The 12996-nt window shown below is 46.1% G+C and overlaps 1 protein-coding gene across 2 annotated transcripts in view; it reads right to left on the bottom strand.

Annotated features, from left to right (window-relative positions):
- Window positions 1-3243: 3243 nt before the first annotated feature.
- The window catches only part of CELF5 (CUGBP Elav-like family member 5), a 109434-nt gene continuing 99681 nt past the window's right edge, over window positions 3244-12996 (bottom strand). Inside the window, exons 11-13 of one of the 2 annotated variants that reach the window (XM_070931885.1) lie at window positions 10579-10722; window positions 7238-7368; window positions 3244-3265 (exon numbers count right to left, since the gene is read on the bottom strand). In XM_070931885.1, the coding sequence (XP_070787986.1) occupies window positions 7241-7368; window positions 10579-10722 (272 nt within the window). In that variant the 3' untranslated portion in view covers window positions 3244-3265; window positions 7238-7240. Of the gene's footprint in view, window positions 3266-7237; window positions 7369-10578; window positions 10723-12996 lie in introns of those variants that run through there. The other variant, XM_070931886.1, reaches the window with a different exon arrangement.

The raw sequence follows: 12996 nt of genomic DNA, 5'->3' as shown, positions 1-12996 counted from the left end.
TTCATCATTCAGGACCTTCCCACTCTTAAGAGATAAACGTCAAGAGTTTTAGCACTAAGGATTAGGGACTATCAAGGATTAGGGGCTCCTCTCCTGAATTCGCTCGTGTCCCAAAACGAAATCTTGAAAGTGAAACCCTCACTGACAACCAGACCCCGGAGAACCACTGCAAGTTAGCCCATCAGACACAAAATCCGAATGGAAATTCCGATCGTTTTCCAAAGATGCTTTGTTCTCCGTGGAGATGCTCCGAGCATTCGGATGTTGCTTTCCCTCAAGAGGTGGGGAACTATGTCCCTTTGATGACTTGTGGACTTCAACTCCCAGAATTCTCCTGAGCCAGCCATGCTGGCTGGTTCAGGAGAATTCTGGGAATTGAAGTCCACAAGTCATCAAAGGGACATAATTCCTCATCCCGGCTTTACATCCTCAGTGACAACACCATTGTTCACACAAACATCCTCCCAAGCACACATATACACACACAATAGAACAGGAATGTCTTAAGTATATAGTTCGGTCCTGGCATTATTCACACCAGCTCAAGAGAAGATCCATGTGTAGCCATTAAAAAAAAAAAAAAACCAACAGAAAGGAAGAAAAGAGAAACTTTTTTTTTTGGTCAAAATGGCTCCCCTTGGAAGGTCAGGTGGGACCTGCTGCGGTACCGTAGACGCTAAGCTCTGCTTTGAATGTGCTTTACATCTGAAACTCGTCTGGGGGAATGAGAAAGTGGACAGGGAAGGAGAGCAAGGAAGAGGGAAGGTGGGTCTCTCCGGCATGGAGGGAAACAGGTGATGGAAAAATACAGGCTTAGAGATGGGACAGGATGGGAAAACCCTTAGGAGAGGCAGTGTGGATAAAAAAGAATTAACATTTCATCCGTTCCTCTCATGTCCTCCATTCTTTATGTCGGTGTTTTTCAACCTCAGCAACTTTAGGATGGGGTGGACTTCCACTCCCAGAATTCCCCAGCCAGCATTTGTGGACTCCCACAATTCTTCAGATAGCATTTGTGAATGTCAGCTTTTAGAATTACCCAGCCAGCATTTGTGGACTTCAACTCCCAGAATTCTCCAGCCACCTTTCGTGGACAATCAACTCCCAGAATCAACTCTGGGAGTTGAAGTCCACACATCTTAAAGTTGCTAAGGTTTGAAAAACATTGCTTTATGTAATTCAGCTGAGCATTTTAAGTTGGTACCACTGCACAATTAAATTTAAGACACAGATCTTAAATCTCAACAGTTTTTTTAAAAAAATAAAGAAAGAAAAGGACTCCAGAATTTTGTTTGCTTAAAAAAAAAAAAAAAAATAGATTGAGACCTAATTATGGGGAAGGAGTGTTCACAGCTCTTGGGCCTGCTTACTAAACAGAACCTCCATGCCAGAGGCACTCTACCCAGGAGTGGGCTGCTGCCGGTTTGGATCGATTCGTGTGAACCGGTAGTTGCGACGATTAGCTGGCCCCGTCCACCCGCCCCTGACCTATCCTGTCCTATATTTCCTTTTTTCTGCATCATCTGATTCGCAAAGAACAGCTGATTTTTGGACGGAACAGCTGATTTCCGTGGAAATCAGCTGTTCCGTCCAAAAATCAGCTGTTGTACTCTGCTGTTCTACTTACCGGGGCTGCCTTAGAAAGTAAGCAGCTGAGCTTCAAATTGCTGTATTTTGAACGCTGCACTCACAGAATCAGTTGTTAAACTGGTTGCAGCCCACCACTGACTCTACCTCTATGGTAGCTGGGAAAGGAGGAAGGCCTCTTTGAGATCTAGCTGCTTGCACACATTCCCAAAGTGAGCTTGATTGGAGATCTTGACAGAAAGGGTGGGATGGTAGTGGTGGTGGTTTGGAATGAAGAGTAAAAACAACAACGAAAAATCAGAGGAATTTGGGGAAGGGTGAGTGGAGCCAGAAGGGAACAGAAGGAAGGTGCAGCGTGCACTTAAAATGCAGTGGAACATGGGGAAGGGAATCGGGTTTCCATCACTTGGGTCATCCGTCTCTAATGAACCTGTGCAAAGTCTTTATGCTGTGTGGCGTGGATAGATAGATACATACGTACAGAGATCACATCGGTTGCATACTGTGGACTCCTGCGGCGAAGTGCAGAAGTGGCGCGCGGCGGGCCCCTACGGAGCCTAGCCCCATCTTCTCGGATTCAAGGAGCCGGCGCTCCCCCCAAAACATCGGCCGGTCTGCGGGACAGTCCCCTCAGAGTTCAGCGCCCGTTCCTCGAGGCAGTGTTAGGAGTCTTTGAGAGACAGGTGTTGGGTTGTTGTTGTTTTTTTTTCTGAGCACGCTGAGTTTCGCGGTTAGCCCTCCATTTTGGTCAGGAATATTTGGCTACGGAGAAAAACGGAGCCTGTTTTTTTTTTTTTTTTTTTTTTTTTGTGCTGCCGCAAAGGCACTTTCTTCCCGTCTGGAAACTTTCGAAGACGACAATGCCGGGCATCCTTCTCCAGTTTGTTTGCTTGTTTTTTTTTTTTCATTTCGACAGAGAACAAGCGATGCCACCTTTAACCGTGTCCCGGCTCCTGGTACGATGCCAGGGTTTGGGGGGGAAAAAATTGTCAGGGAGATTTTATCCCCCTTCCGTTCTGAAGAAGCTGCAGAAATCTCCTTTTTTCCCCCCTTTCTTTCCCCTATTTCTTTTTTTTTTTCCAAGAGCAGGCCAGCCTCGAGGTTGTGCAAAGGCTGAGCGTTAAAAACCCCTAGTCCCGTTTCTATCGGTCCTCAGCTGGCAGCTGAAGATTTAAAAACAAAAACAAAAAAAATTAAAAGTTTGGTCCCGGTGTTTTCTTTTTTTTTTGTTTTTTTTTTTCTCGTTTCCAAGGTTTAAAAAAAATAGAGCGCCTGTAATATATATTTATATATGCTATATATGTATAGATATACTCTTTCTATTCCTATGTACATCTCTTTTAAATTAATAGGCTGGCATTCAAAGACTGCTCCGGTTGGTCCAGCTAAAGATTTCGATTGGTCCAGAGGCTTCGCTCCCGAAGGGGGAGCATCCCTTTTGCAATGTGGCATGAGACCCTGTATTCAAATCCCCTGCGGATTGGTTAACATCTATTTCCCCCCAGTAGATGCTGGCCGTGGTGGTTTTTTTTTTTCCACCCTCCCTCTCTCCCTCCCTCCCTCCCTCCCCACCCAGCCCTCCCCATCCCACCCGTTGGCACAAAGAAGAGGAGAAGCAACTTTTGAAAGTTCTTCTTGCAATCAAGACAGAGGAAGGGGCTCAAGGCTCGGAGGATTCCTGGAAAAGAAGAAGAGGAAAGAAGGATTAAGGGTCGGAAGCTCAACGCCGCCATCGTTCAATGCAACCTTTTCATAGGAACCATAGACGCGTAGGGATGGAAGGGACCTCGGCGGTCTTCTAGTCCAACCCCCTGCTCGGGCAGGAGACCGTGTTGCATCCCGGATAAATGTCTGTCCAATCTCTTTTTGAAAATCTCACAGTGATGGAGCACCCACAACTTCTTGAGGCAAACCGTTCCGCTCAAGAGGTGGTATTCAGCCGGTTCGGACCATTTCGAACTCCTCAGGGTGCCGTCGGCCAGACAATGTTGGCTGGCGACCCCCAGGGGGAGAGTCTTCTCTGTGGCGGCACCTGCCCTCTGGAACGACCTACCCCCAGAGATACGCACGATACCAGACCTCCGGACTTTTCGTCGGGCCCTGAAAACACATCTTTTTCACCTAGCCGGGCTGGCTTGATCCCATCCCTTTGGTTTTAATTTGTAATTGTTTTTAATCCGGGTTGTTTTAAATGGATAGCCAAAATTATTTAATGTTTTTTAAATTGCTTTTAAATTTTATATGCTATGTTTTACCACGGCTGTTCACCGCCCTGAGTCCTGTTGGAGAAGGGCGGGATACAAATTAAATAAATAAATAAATAATTTCGGGAGAACCGGTAGCGCCGACGATCAATTGGCCCCGCCCACCGCCCCCGCTCTATCCTGTCCTTTATTTCCTGTTTTGTAGCTCATCTCAATCGCGTAGCACAGCTGATTCCCCCCCTCCTCGCTGTTCTACTTACCGTTGCTGACTTGGAAGGTAAGCAGCTGAGCTTCTAAATGCTCCATTTTCAGCGCTGCGCGCAAGCGCTTTAGGCATGCACGCGCACTCACCGAATCGGTTGTTAAACCAGCAGCATCCCACCACTGGTTCCACTGGTTAATTGTTCTCACAGTTAGGAAGGTTCTCTTTAGTTTTAGGTTGGATCTCTCTTTGGTAAGTTTCCATCTGTTTCTTCTTGAACAATTAAACAGCGGAACGACTTGCCTCCAGAACTTGTGGGTGCTCCGACCGACACTGGAGGTTTTTAAGACGAGATTGGACAACCGTTTGCTGCCTGAGCATGGGGTTGGACTAGAAGACCTCCAAGGTCCCTTCCAACTGTTATTCTGCTAGTTGAGAGAGGGAAGGAAGGAAAGGAGAAGGAGAAGAGAGGGAGGAAAGGAAGGAGAGAGGGAGGGGGATGGAGGGATGGAGGGAAGGAACGAATGAGAAAAGGAGAAGAGAGGGAGGAAGGGAGGGAGGAAGGAAGGAAGGAAAGAAGAAAGAAGAAAGAAAGGAAGGAAGGAAGGAAGGAAGGAAGGAAGGAAGGAAGGAAGGAAGGAGGGAAGGAAATGTGTAGTTTGGAAGGAAGGAAGGAAGGACGATGGGCGGAGAATGGAACTGAAAACCTTATATGAAATTCCCTGATCAGAAGCAGTTACTCCGTGAAAAGAAAGCAGCAGTGCTTGGACAATTTCATCTTCAGAAATCAAGACAATTTAAAGGAAAACCAGGATGGCGATGTGTGAAATCACAACACGCACAAAGAAAATGAAGACAAAAATAGGCTCCATTAACGCGGTTGTGTTTCTTGAGAAGCTCAAAACACACTTTCAATCAAGAACCGCAAACCCATTGATGCTCTTTTAGTCACACTTATTTGCAATTTTGTACAACGTTTCAGTTTCTTTTATTCTCGCCATCCTAAAACCGGACTCGGCTTTGGATCCTGGTTATAATATTAGAATGGTATATAAATCAGTGTTTCCCAACCTTGGTAACTTTAAGATATGGAGTCTTCAACTCCCAGAATTCCCCAGCCAGCATGGCTGGCTGGGTGAATTCTGGGAGTTGAAGTCCACATATCTTAAAGTTGCCAAGATTGGGAAACAGTGCTATAGATAATTATAATAACTAAAGACATGAAGAAAATCTGTCATTGTTTTTCAACTGTGGCCACTTTAAGATATATGGACTAACTTCCAGCATGTCTGTCTGGGGAATTCTGGGAATAGAAGTCCACATACTGTGTTTTTCGGAGTATAAGACATACCTTTTCACCCCCTAAAAATGGCTGAAAATTTAGGTGTGCCTTATAGACTGAATACGGGTGTTTTCGCCCTCCCTGGCCCCCAGAAGCATTCTGCAGGCCAAAAACGGGTGCCTTTTTGGTGAAAATGGGTCCATTTTGGGTGAAAATGGGTCATGTGGAGCACTGCAGAGTGCTTCTGGGGGATTGAGAAAGTGAAAATCCGACGTGCGGAGGCCAAAAACTATTTTTTTCTTGTTTTCCTCCTGTAAATTTAGGCGCATCTTATAGTCCGGAGCGTCTTATAGTCTGAAAAATATGGTATTTAAAAGTAGCCAAGTTTGAAAACATAACTATTGGATCTAAATGCTGGTTATGCATAGCTTGAGAAGCCAACTGTGATCTATGTAAAAGGAAAGATTATTAATGGATTCTGGGAGTCGAAATCCATGATTGTTCGGTGGGGGATTCTGGGAGTTGAAGTCAGGGGTGAAATCTAAATTTTTTTGCTACCGGTTCTGTGGGCGTGGCTTAATTAGTGGGCGTGGCTTGGTGGTAAGGTGACTGGGTGGGCGTAGCCAAGTCAATGTCACTTCTTTGCCCTTTTTTAACCTACAAAACACAACACAACACAACTGGCTCACCCACAATGTAAAAGCAGCTGGGCTAGACTCAAAATGGCCCCGCAACAAGCAGGAACCTTACACAGCCACAAAAAGCCCCCAAAAAACAACTTTCACACTTTACACACACACAACACAACACAACTGGCTCACCCACAATGTAAAAGCAGCTGTGCTAGACCCAAAATGGCCCCTGCAACAAGCAGGAACCTCACACAGCCACAAAAAGCCCCAAAAAAACAACTTTCACACTTTACACTCACAAAATTCCACATACAGCTTTGTGAGATTTTGTGTGCTTGTGTAGTTAGAGTGAAACACTACAGAAACACATTAAATCTCAGAAAGCTGCACAAATATTATTTTATTTTATTTTTATTTTTATATAAACAGCTAAATTTAAAACTTCCTAAACTTTAAATGGCTAAGTCTAAAAAAAGAACAACTAAAAAAACCCCAATTAACTATTTTTTTTAAAGCTCCCAAAGGGGAAAAAAACTTACCCAATAGAACAGGGGTCTCCAACCTTGGCAACTTTAAGATTGTGGACTTCAATTCCCAGAATTACTCAGCCAGCTTTGCTGGGAGTTGAAGTCCACAAGTCTTAAAGTTGCAGATAGAGCTGCTCACCGGAGATTCAGGCAGGGAGATTCAGTTGCTTGCTGATGCATGGATTGCGATCATCATGCGATCAGCAGCTAAGGTAAGCAAGCTGGAGGCTGGGGGGAGAGGAGAAAAAAAAGAAACTTTTTTTCTTTTACATGGCTCTGGCGATCCAAGCTGAGTTGCCTGATTAGCAGGCAACTCAGCTGGGATGTCAGAACTTGGCTGGTCAGAGCCATTTAAAAGGAAAAAAAGGCTCTGATGATCGCGGGGCTCAGCTGGGCATGGGGGGCGGGGGCAGGGATTTTTGCTACCAGTTCTCTGAACTGCCCGCTGCCATCGCTACCTACTCGCCCGAGCCGGTCCGAACCGGGAGCATTTCACCCCTGGTTGAAGTCCATACATGCTGGCTAGGGGATTCTGGGAGTTGAAGTCCATGCATGATGGCTGGGGAATTCTGGGAGCTGAAGTCCACAAATGTTGCCTGGGGAACTCTGGGATTGAAGTCCATTGCATGCTAGCTGGGGAATTCTGGGAAATGGAGTCCATATATCTTAAAATTGGCAAGATTGAACAACACCGTGTTAGAAGCAGGAAAATAATTCCCGGCAGATTTGTCAAGCCATTCAAGCGCCTCGTTTTACCTGAGAGACCATCGGTTTCCTCGTCTCTCCCCTCCACCCCCAATCACCTGTCAGTAGGGCTGGCCGGCATCCTTTGGCCGTTTCAACTGGACCTTTAGCCTTTTCATCCCGATCTGGAATCCGTTCATGGCCTGGATGGCGGTTTGGGCACTGGAGGGATTGTCGAAACTCACAAAGCCTTGAGGAAGGAAAGAAAGGATCCATTTAACAATACCCCGTGTGTGTCTCCGGGTGTTTGTGTCAAGTTTTGAGGTCGTCTCAAATAAATTGCATTTCAAACAAAGTCTTTGAAGAAAAACTCCTATTTATTAAGCACGGCATTCTAAACCCGACTCCATCGAAGCCAACACTGACTTCCAGCCCCAAAACCCTCCCTTTCCGTTCCCCACTCCCCTGCACTCATTGGCCATCTTCCAAATCATTCTACCCCTAATCTACTGCTCCAGCTCAAAGGAATTTCCCCCCTCCCATCCCATCTCTTAGGGGATATTATCTCCAGGGAAAATAAGTAGGTGAAAAGTCAAACATCCCTTTCCAGACGCCTTCGCTTCTCCTTCTTATGTCAGCACTAGAGTAAATGCAACTTGAAGTGCTGACAGTTTGCAGGAAAAGCTATTCCTCAAGTTACGACCATAATGCAGCCAGTTGAAACTCGTGACAGTGGTAAAACAGGTCAGATACATGGCTGACTTGATTTTGCAACCTTTTTTGTGCTACAGGTAGTCCTCAACTTACGACCACAATCGAAGCCAACATTTCCATTGCTAAGCAGCAAGACAATTGTTAAGTGAGTTTTCCCCCTTTTTACGAACTTTCTTAGTTGTTAAGTGAATCCCTGCAGTTGTTAAGTGAGTAACACAGTTGTTAAGTGAATCTGCTTTCCCCGTTGACTTTGCTTGTCAGAAGGTCGCAAAAGGGGATCACGTGACCCTGGGATACTGCCACGGTCATAAATATGAATCAGTTGCCAAGTGCCCCATGGCCATGTGGATGCTGCAACGGTCGTAAGCGTGAAAAACGGTCCTAAGTCACTTTTTTCAATGCCGTGATAAGTTCAAACAGTCACTAAACAAACGGTTGTAAGTCGAGAACTACCTGTATTTGTTAAGTGAACAGTGCAGTTGTTAAGCAAATCAATGCTTTGCTATGGGTGTGGCTTAGCCCCAAACAGGAAAGTAAATGATAATTTTCAGCAAAACTGTTGTAAAACAGAGTCCCATGACCTTGGGACGCTGAAAATGGCCATAAACGGAGCCATGTTGACGAGTGCCCGAAGTTTGCTCACATGGCCACCAAAGGGGCCTGACCGTCAGAACTTTGAATTGAGGTTATAGATAGCCCCTCAGTAGATCCATTGGAACAGTAACCAAGTGACCAATGTTGTGGTCCGCCAGCAGCCTGGGGAGCTGGCAGCGGAGTCGGATAGTGAGGAGGCTGGGGTGGACCATGGGCCAGTCCTGGAGTCTGGGGAAGGCCCGGATGAGGGCTCTGCGTCAGAGGCAGAGAGGGGGCCAGGGCCATCTGGGAGCGATGCACGGACTCCGGAGCCTCCAGAGTCGGACAGCAGAGAGGCAGAGGAACAGGAGGAGCCTGTTCCTAGTGCACGCATGCACAGAGCTTCCAGAAGGCAAGAGCAGCTAAAGCAAAAAGGACGACTTGGGAGTAAGGCCAGGAGATGATTGGCCCCTCCCATAAGGCTTAAAAGAACAGCAATGGTTCTTGGGATCTTTGTAGGAAAGCAATATTGCTACATTTGTTTCTTGTCAGGGCTCTTGCTTCTGAACTTTGTGGGGTTTTGCCAAGAAAAGCCTTTGGCAGGGTGCAGGGTTTATGAAGAATTTGTTTTGGAATTAATTTGGACTAAACTGAGAATGAAGTAATTTTCAGCTGTTCTAATAAAATATGTTTGTTTAGGACTGATTGTGTCTGGTAATAACTACTTGGGCCTAGATCACAACAACCGGTCATAAATCGAGGACTACCTGTGCCAGTTGTAAAAGAATGATGGAAGAGAGATTAGGGGTCCGTCTCTTGCTTGCAAGCACCCAAAGGGATCTAGTTGGTCTGCGATGGACTTTGGAGCTAAGATTCGAAAACTGGGAAATTCTGACCTCAAAATATTTAGTACCCCTGTCTGTCTTTTTAATGATATGCACTAATTGTGGTTTTCAAAGGCAAACATTAGGTAAGGTTAAAGGTTCCCCTCGCACGTATGTGCTAGTTGTTCCTGACTCTAGGGGGCGGTGCTCATCTCCGTTTCAAAGCCGAAGAGCCAGCGCTGTCCGAAGACGTCTCCGTGGTCATGTGGCCAGCATGACTCAACGCCAAAGACGCACGGAACGCTGTTACCTTCCCACCAAAGGTGGTCCCTATTTTTCTACTTGCATTTTTTACCTGCTTTCGAATTGCTAGGTTGGCAGAAGCTGGAACAAGTCACGGGAGCTCACCCCACTACCTGGCACTAGGGATTCGAACAGCCAAACTGCCGAACTTTTCAATCGACAAGCTCAGCGTCTTAGCCACTGAGCCACCAAGTCCCTTCAACATTACCTGAAGGTTATTTTCCTCAGTTTCCTACTTCTCCCACATGGAAGATTCTTCCTTCCTTCCTTCCTTCCTTCCTTCCTTCCTTCCTTCCTTCCTCCCTCCCTCCCTCCCTCTTCTTCTCTTCTCCCCTTCCTCCTTCCCCTCTTCCCCCCTTCTTCCTTCTCCTCCTTCTCTCCCCACCCTTACTCCTCCTATCCTTACCCTTTTCCTTCCTTCCTTCCTTCCTTCCTTCCTTCCTTCCTTCCTTCCTTCCTCTTCTTCCCCTTCCTCCTTCCTTTCTTCCCCTCCTTCCTTCTCCACCTCCTCCTCCCCTACCCTCCTCCCCCCACTCTTACTTCTCCTCCCTCCTTCCTTCATTTTGTTTCTCCCTGCCTCCCACTTCCTTCCTTCCTTCCTTCCTTATCTTCCCCTTCTTCCTTCTCCTCCTCCTATCCCTACCCTTTTCCTCCCTCCCTTCCTTCTCTTCCCCCTTCCTCCTTCCCCTCTTCCCCCTTCTTCCTTCTCCTCCTCCTATCCCTACCCTTTTCCTTCCTTCCTTCAATCCTTCTTTCCTTCCTCCCTCCTTCATTTCCTTTGTTCCTCCCTCCCTCCCATCTTCTTTCCTTCCTTTCCTTCCTTCTCTTCCTCCTTCTCCTCCTCCCATCCCTACCCTTTTCCCTCCTTCCTTCCTTCCTTCCTTCCTTCATCCCTCCCTCCTTCCCTCCCTTCCTTCTCCTTCTTCCCCTCCTCCTTCCTTCTCCACCTCCTCCCCCCACCCTTACTTCTCCTCCCTCCCTCCCACATTTCCTTTGTTCCTCCCTCCCTCCCATCTTCCTCCCTCCCTCCCTCCTTGCTCACTCACCGAAACATTTGCTCTGGTTTGTGGCCCGATCCATAAACACTTTGGAGGAAATGATATTCCCAAAAGGAAGAAACATTTGCATCAGTTCATTGTCTCCAAACTCTTGAGGCAGGTGGTAGATGAAGAGGTTGCAGCCTTCTGGACCTGTGGTTGGAAAAGACAGTGTGGAGTATTGGTTAGAACAGAATGGGTTTTGTCCAAAGAGGAAAAGATGGCGTCAAAATATAGTTTAAGCCACTGTTTTTTCAACTTCAATAACTTTAAGATGAGTGGACTTCAACTCCCAGAATGCCCCAGCCAGCATGGCTGGCTGGGGCATTCTGGGAGTTGAAGTCCACCTATCTTAAAGTTGCCAAGGTTGAGAAATACTGGTTTAATGGGCAGGATCTATTTCCATGGTGGAGCATTTTAACTAAAGAAAAAGAAATCACGCTGCCTTTTAAAATCATACCTTACAGACAGACCTGTTAAAAATTGATGGGTAAATGGAAGTATGTGAATATTTTTAATTTAAAGAAATTGGGGAATTAACATTTCATTTCATTACCCAGCTAGGTAACATCATCAGTATTTGTCTGCCTGAGGAATTGTGGGAGTTGAAGTCTTCAAGTCTTAAAGTTGCCAAGGTTGGGAATTACTGGTTTAATGTACAGGATCTGGTGGAGAATTTCAACTAAAGAAAAGGGAATTATCCTGCCTTTTTAAACCAGACCTTGTAGACAGACCTGTTAAAATTTGATGGCGAAATGATTGTATAGGGATATTTTTAATATAAAGAAAAGCCCCCTTCAAAACACTCCCTAAAATCTAAGTTCCGTCACTGCAGTTCTACCTTTTGTAACTCCTAGCTACCCAAATGATCAAAAATTGAAAAGGTAAGAGGGAAATATTTTGATGTAACTTTCAACTGTCAGTCCTATTTTTAACTTAGGTAGTTCTCGATTTACGACCACAATTGGAATCGGAACTTCCATCGCTATGTGATGAAATTGTTAAGTGAGTTGCACCTGATTTATTATCGCTTTTTTTTGCAATGGTCATTAAGCGGATCACTGCGGTCGTTAAGTGAGTCATTTAGTCATTAACTGAATCTGACTTTCCCCATTGACTTTGTTTTTTGGAAGCCTCCTGGGAAGATTGTAAATGGCAATTATGGGATGCTGTAACTATCATAAATGCTGGTTATCATACGAACCCCGAAAGACTGCAATGATTGTAAATTCAAGCACCTGTTGTAAATCACTTTTTTCAGGTCCGTCATAACTTTGAATGGCCATTAAGTGAACGGCTGTAAATCGAGGACTATCTGTCCGTATTATCTGCCTTTGCACAACATACAGGTAGTCCTCGACTTACGACCACTACTGAGCCCAAAATTTCTCTTGTGAAGTGAGACATTTGTCAAGGGGAGTTCTGCCCCCCTTTTACGACCTTTCGCGCCAGAGTCGTTAAGTGAGTCACTGCAATTGATGAGTTAGCAACCCAGGTTGTTAAGTGAATCTGGCTCCCCCGTGGACTTTGCTTGTCGGAAGGTCGCAAAAGGGGATCGCGCGACCTTGGGACCCAAGCGACAGTCATAAATATGAACCCGTGTCCCAGCGTCTGTATTTTGATCACACGATCATGAAAGACAAAGGTCGTAGACTGTGAAAAACGGTCATAAGTCACTTTTTTGCAGTGCCGCTGTAACTTTGTACGGTCGCTAAATGAGCTGTTGCAGATCGAGGACTCCCTGTATTAAAGCTGGACGAACAGTACTTTCTGACTTTCACTAATATATTCTGCCCAAAGCAAGAAAACCATACCGTAGCTTATTACGGTAACCTGGTTCCTTCAGCAGACTATATCACAATCTAGTCTCCTCCAGTTTTACCTAATCCAGATAATCTAGGATTTGGGAGGTTTAGGTTCTAATCCCTGCTTGGCCATTAAGAAGAGAAGATGACCACGGATTTGTTTCTCTGTCTCTTAGCTCTTTAAGATCCGCTTCGGAGCTCAAACCAGAGCAAAGAATTATCAAATGTGGAGAAATGTTGCCCAGTGTTGTGGCCCATCAGCAGCCTGTGTAGATTGTAGCTGATTCTGACAACGAGGAGGCTGGTGTGGTGCCGTGCCAGCAGCCTGTGCAGCTGGCACTTGAGTCAGACAATGAGGAGACTTGAGAACATGTGGGGCCAGAGGCGGGGATTCAGCCAGGGCCTTCAGAACCTCCAGAAGCTCCCATAAGTGAAGAGGATGAAGAGGAGGAGCCTCTTCTCGATGCACGGGCACGCAGAGCTGCCAAAAGGCAGGAGTGGCTCCTCAGGAGGAGGTCTCCTCGAGAGTAAGGCTTGGGGCTAATTGGCCACTCCCTTCGCCTATTTAAGGAGGAACGCCGACTGAAGCAACTTGTAGGGAACAACTTTAGTTCACTCTCCT

This window comes from Pituophis catenifer, unplaced genomic scaffold (genome assembly GCF_029215685.1).
Source record: "Pituophis catenifer annectens isolate HBS135680 unplaced genomic scaffold, rPitCat1.0.hap2 SCAF_1, whole genome shotgun sequence".
Classification (NCBI taxonomy): Eukaryota; Metazoa; Chordata; class Lepidosauria; order Squamata; family Colubridae; genus Pituophis; species Pituophis catenifer.
The sequence above is the reverse complement of the archived record's forward strand: the minus strand, read 5'-3'. Positions and strand labels throughout refer to the sequence as shown.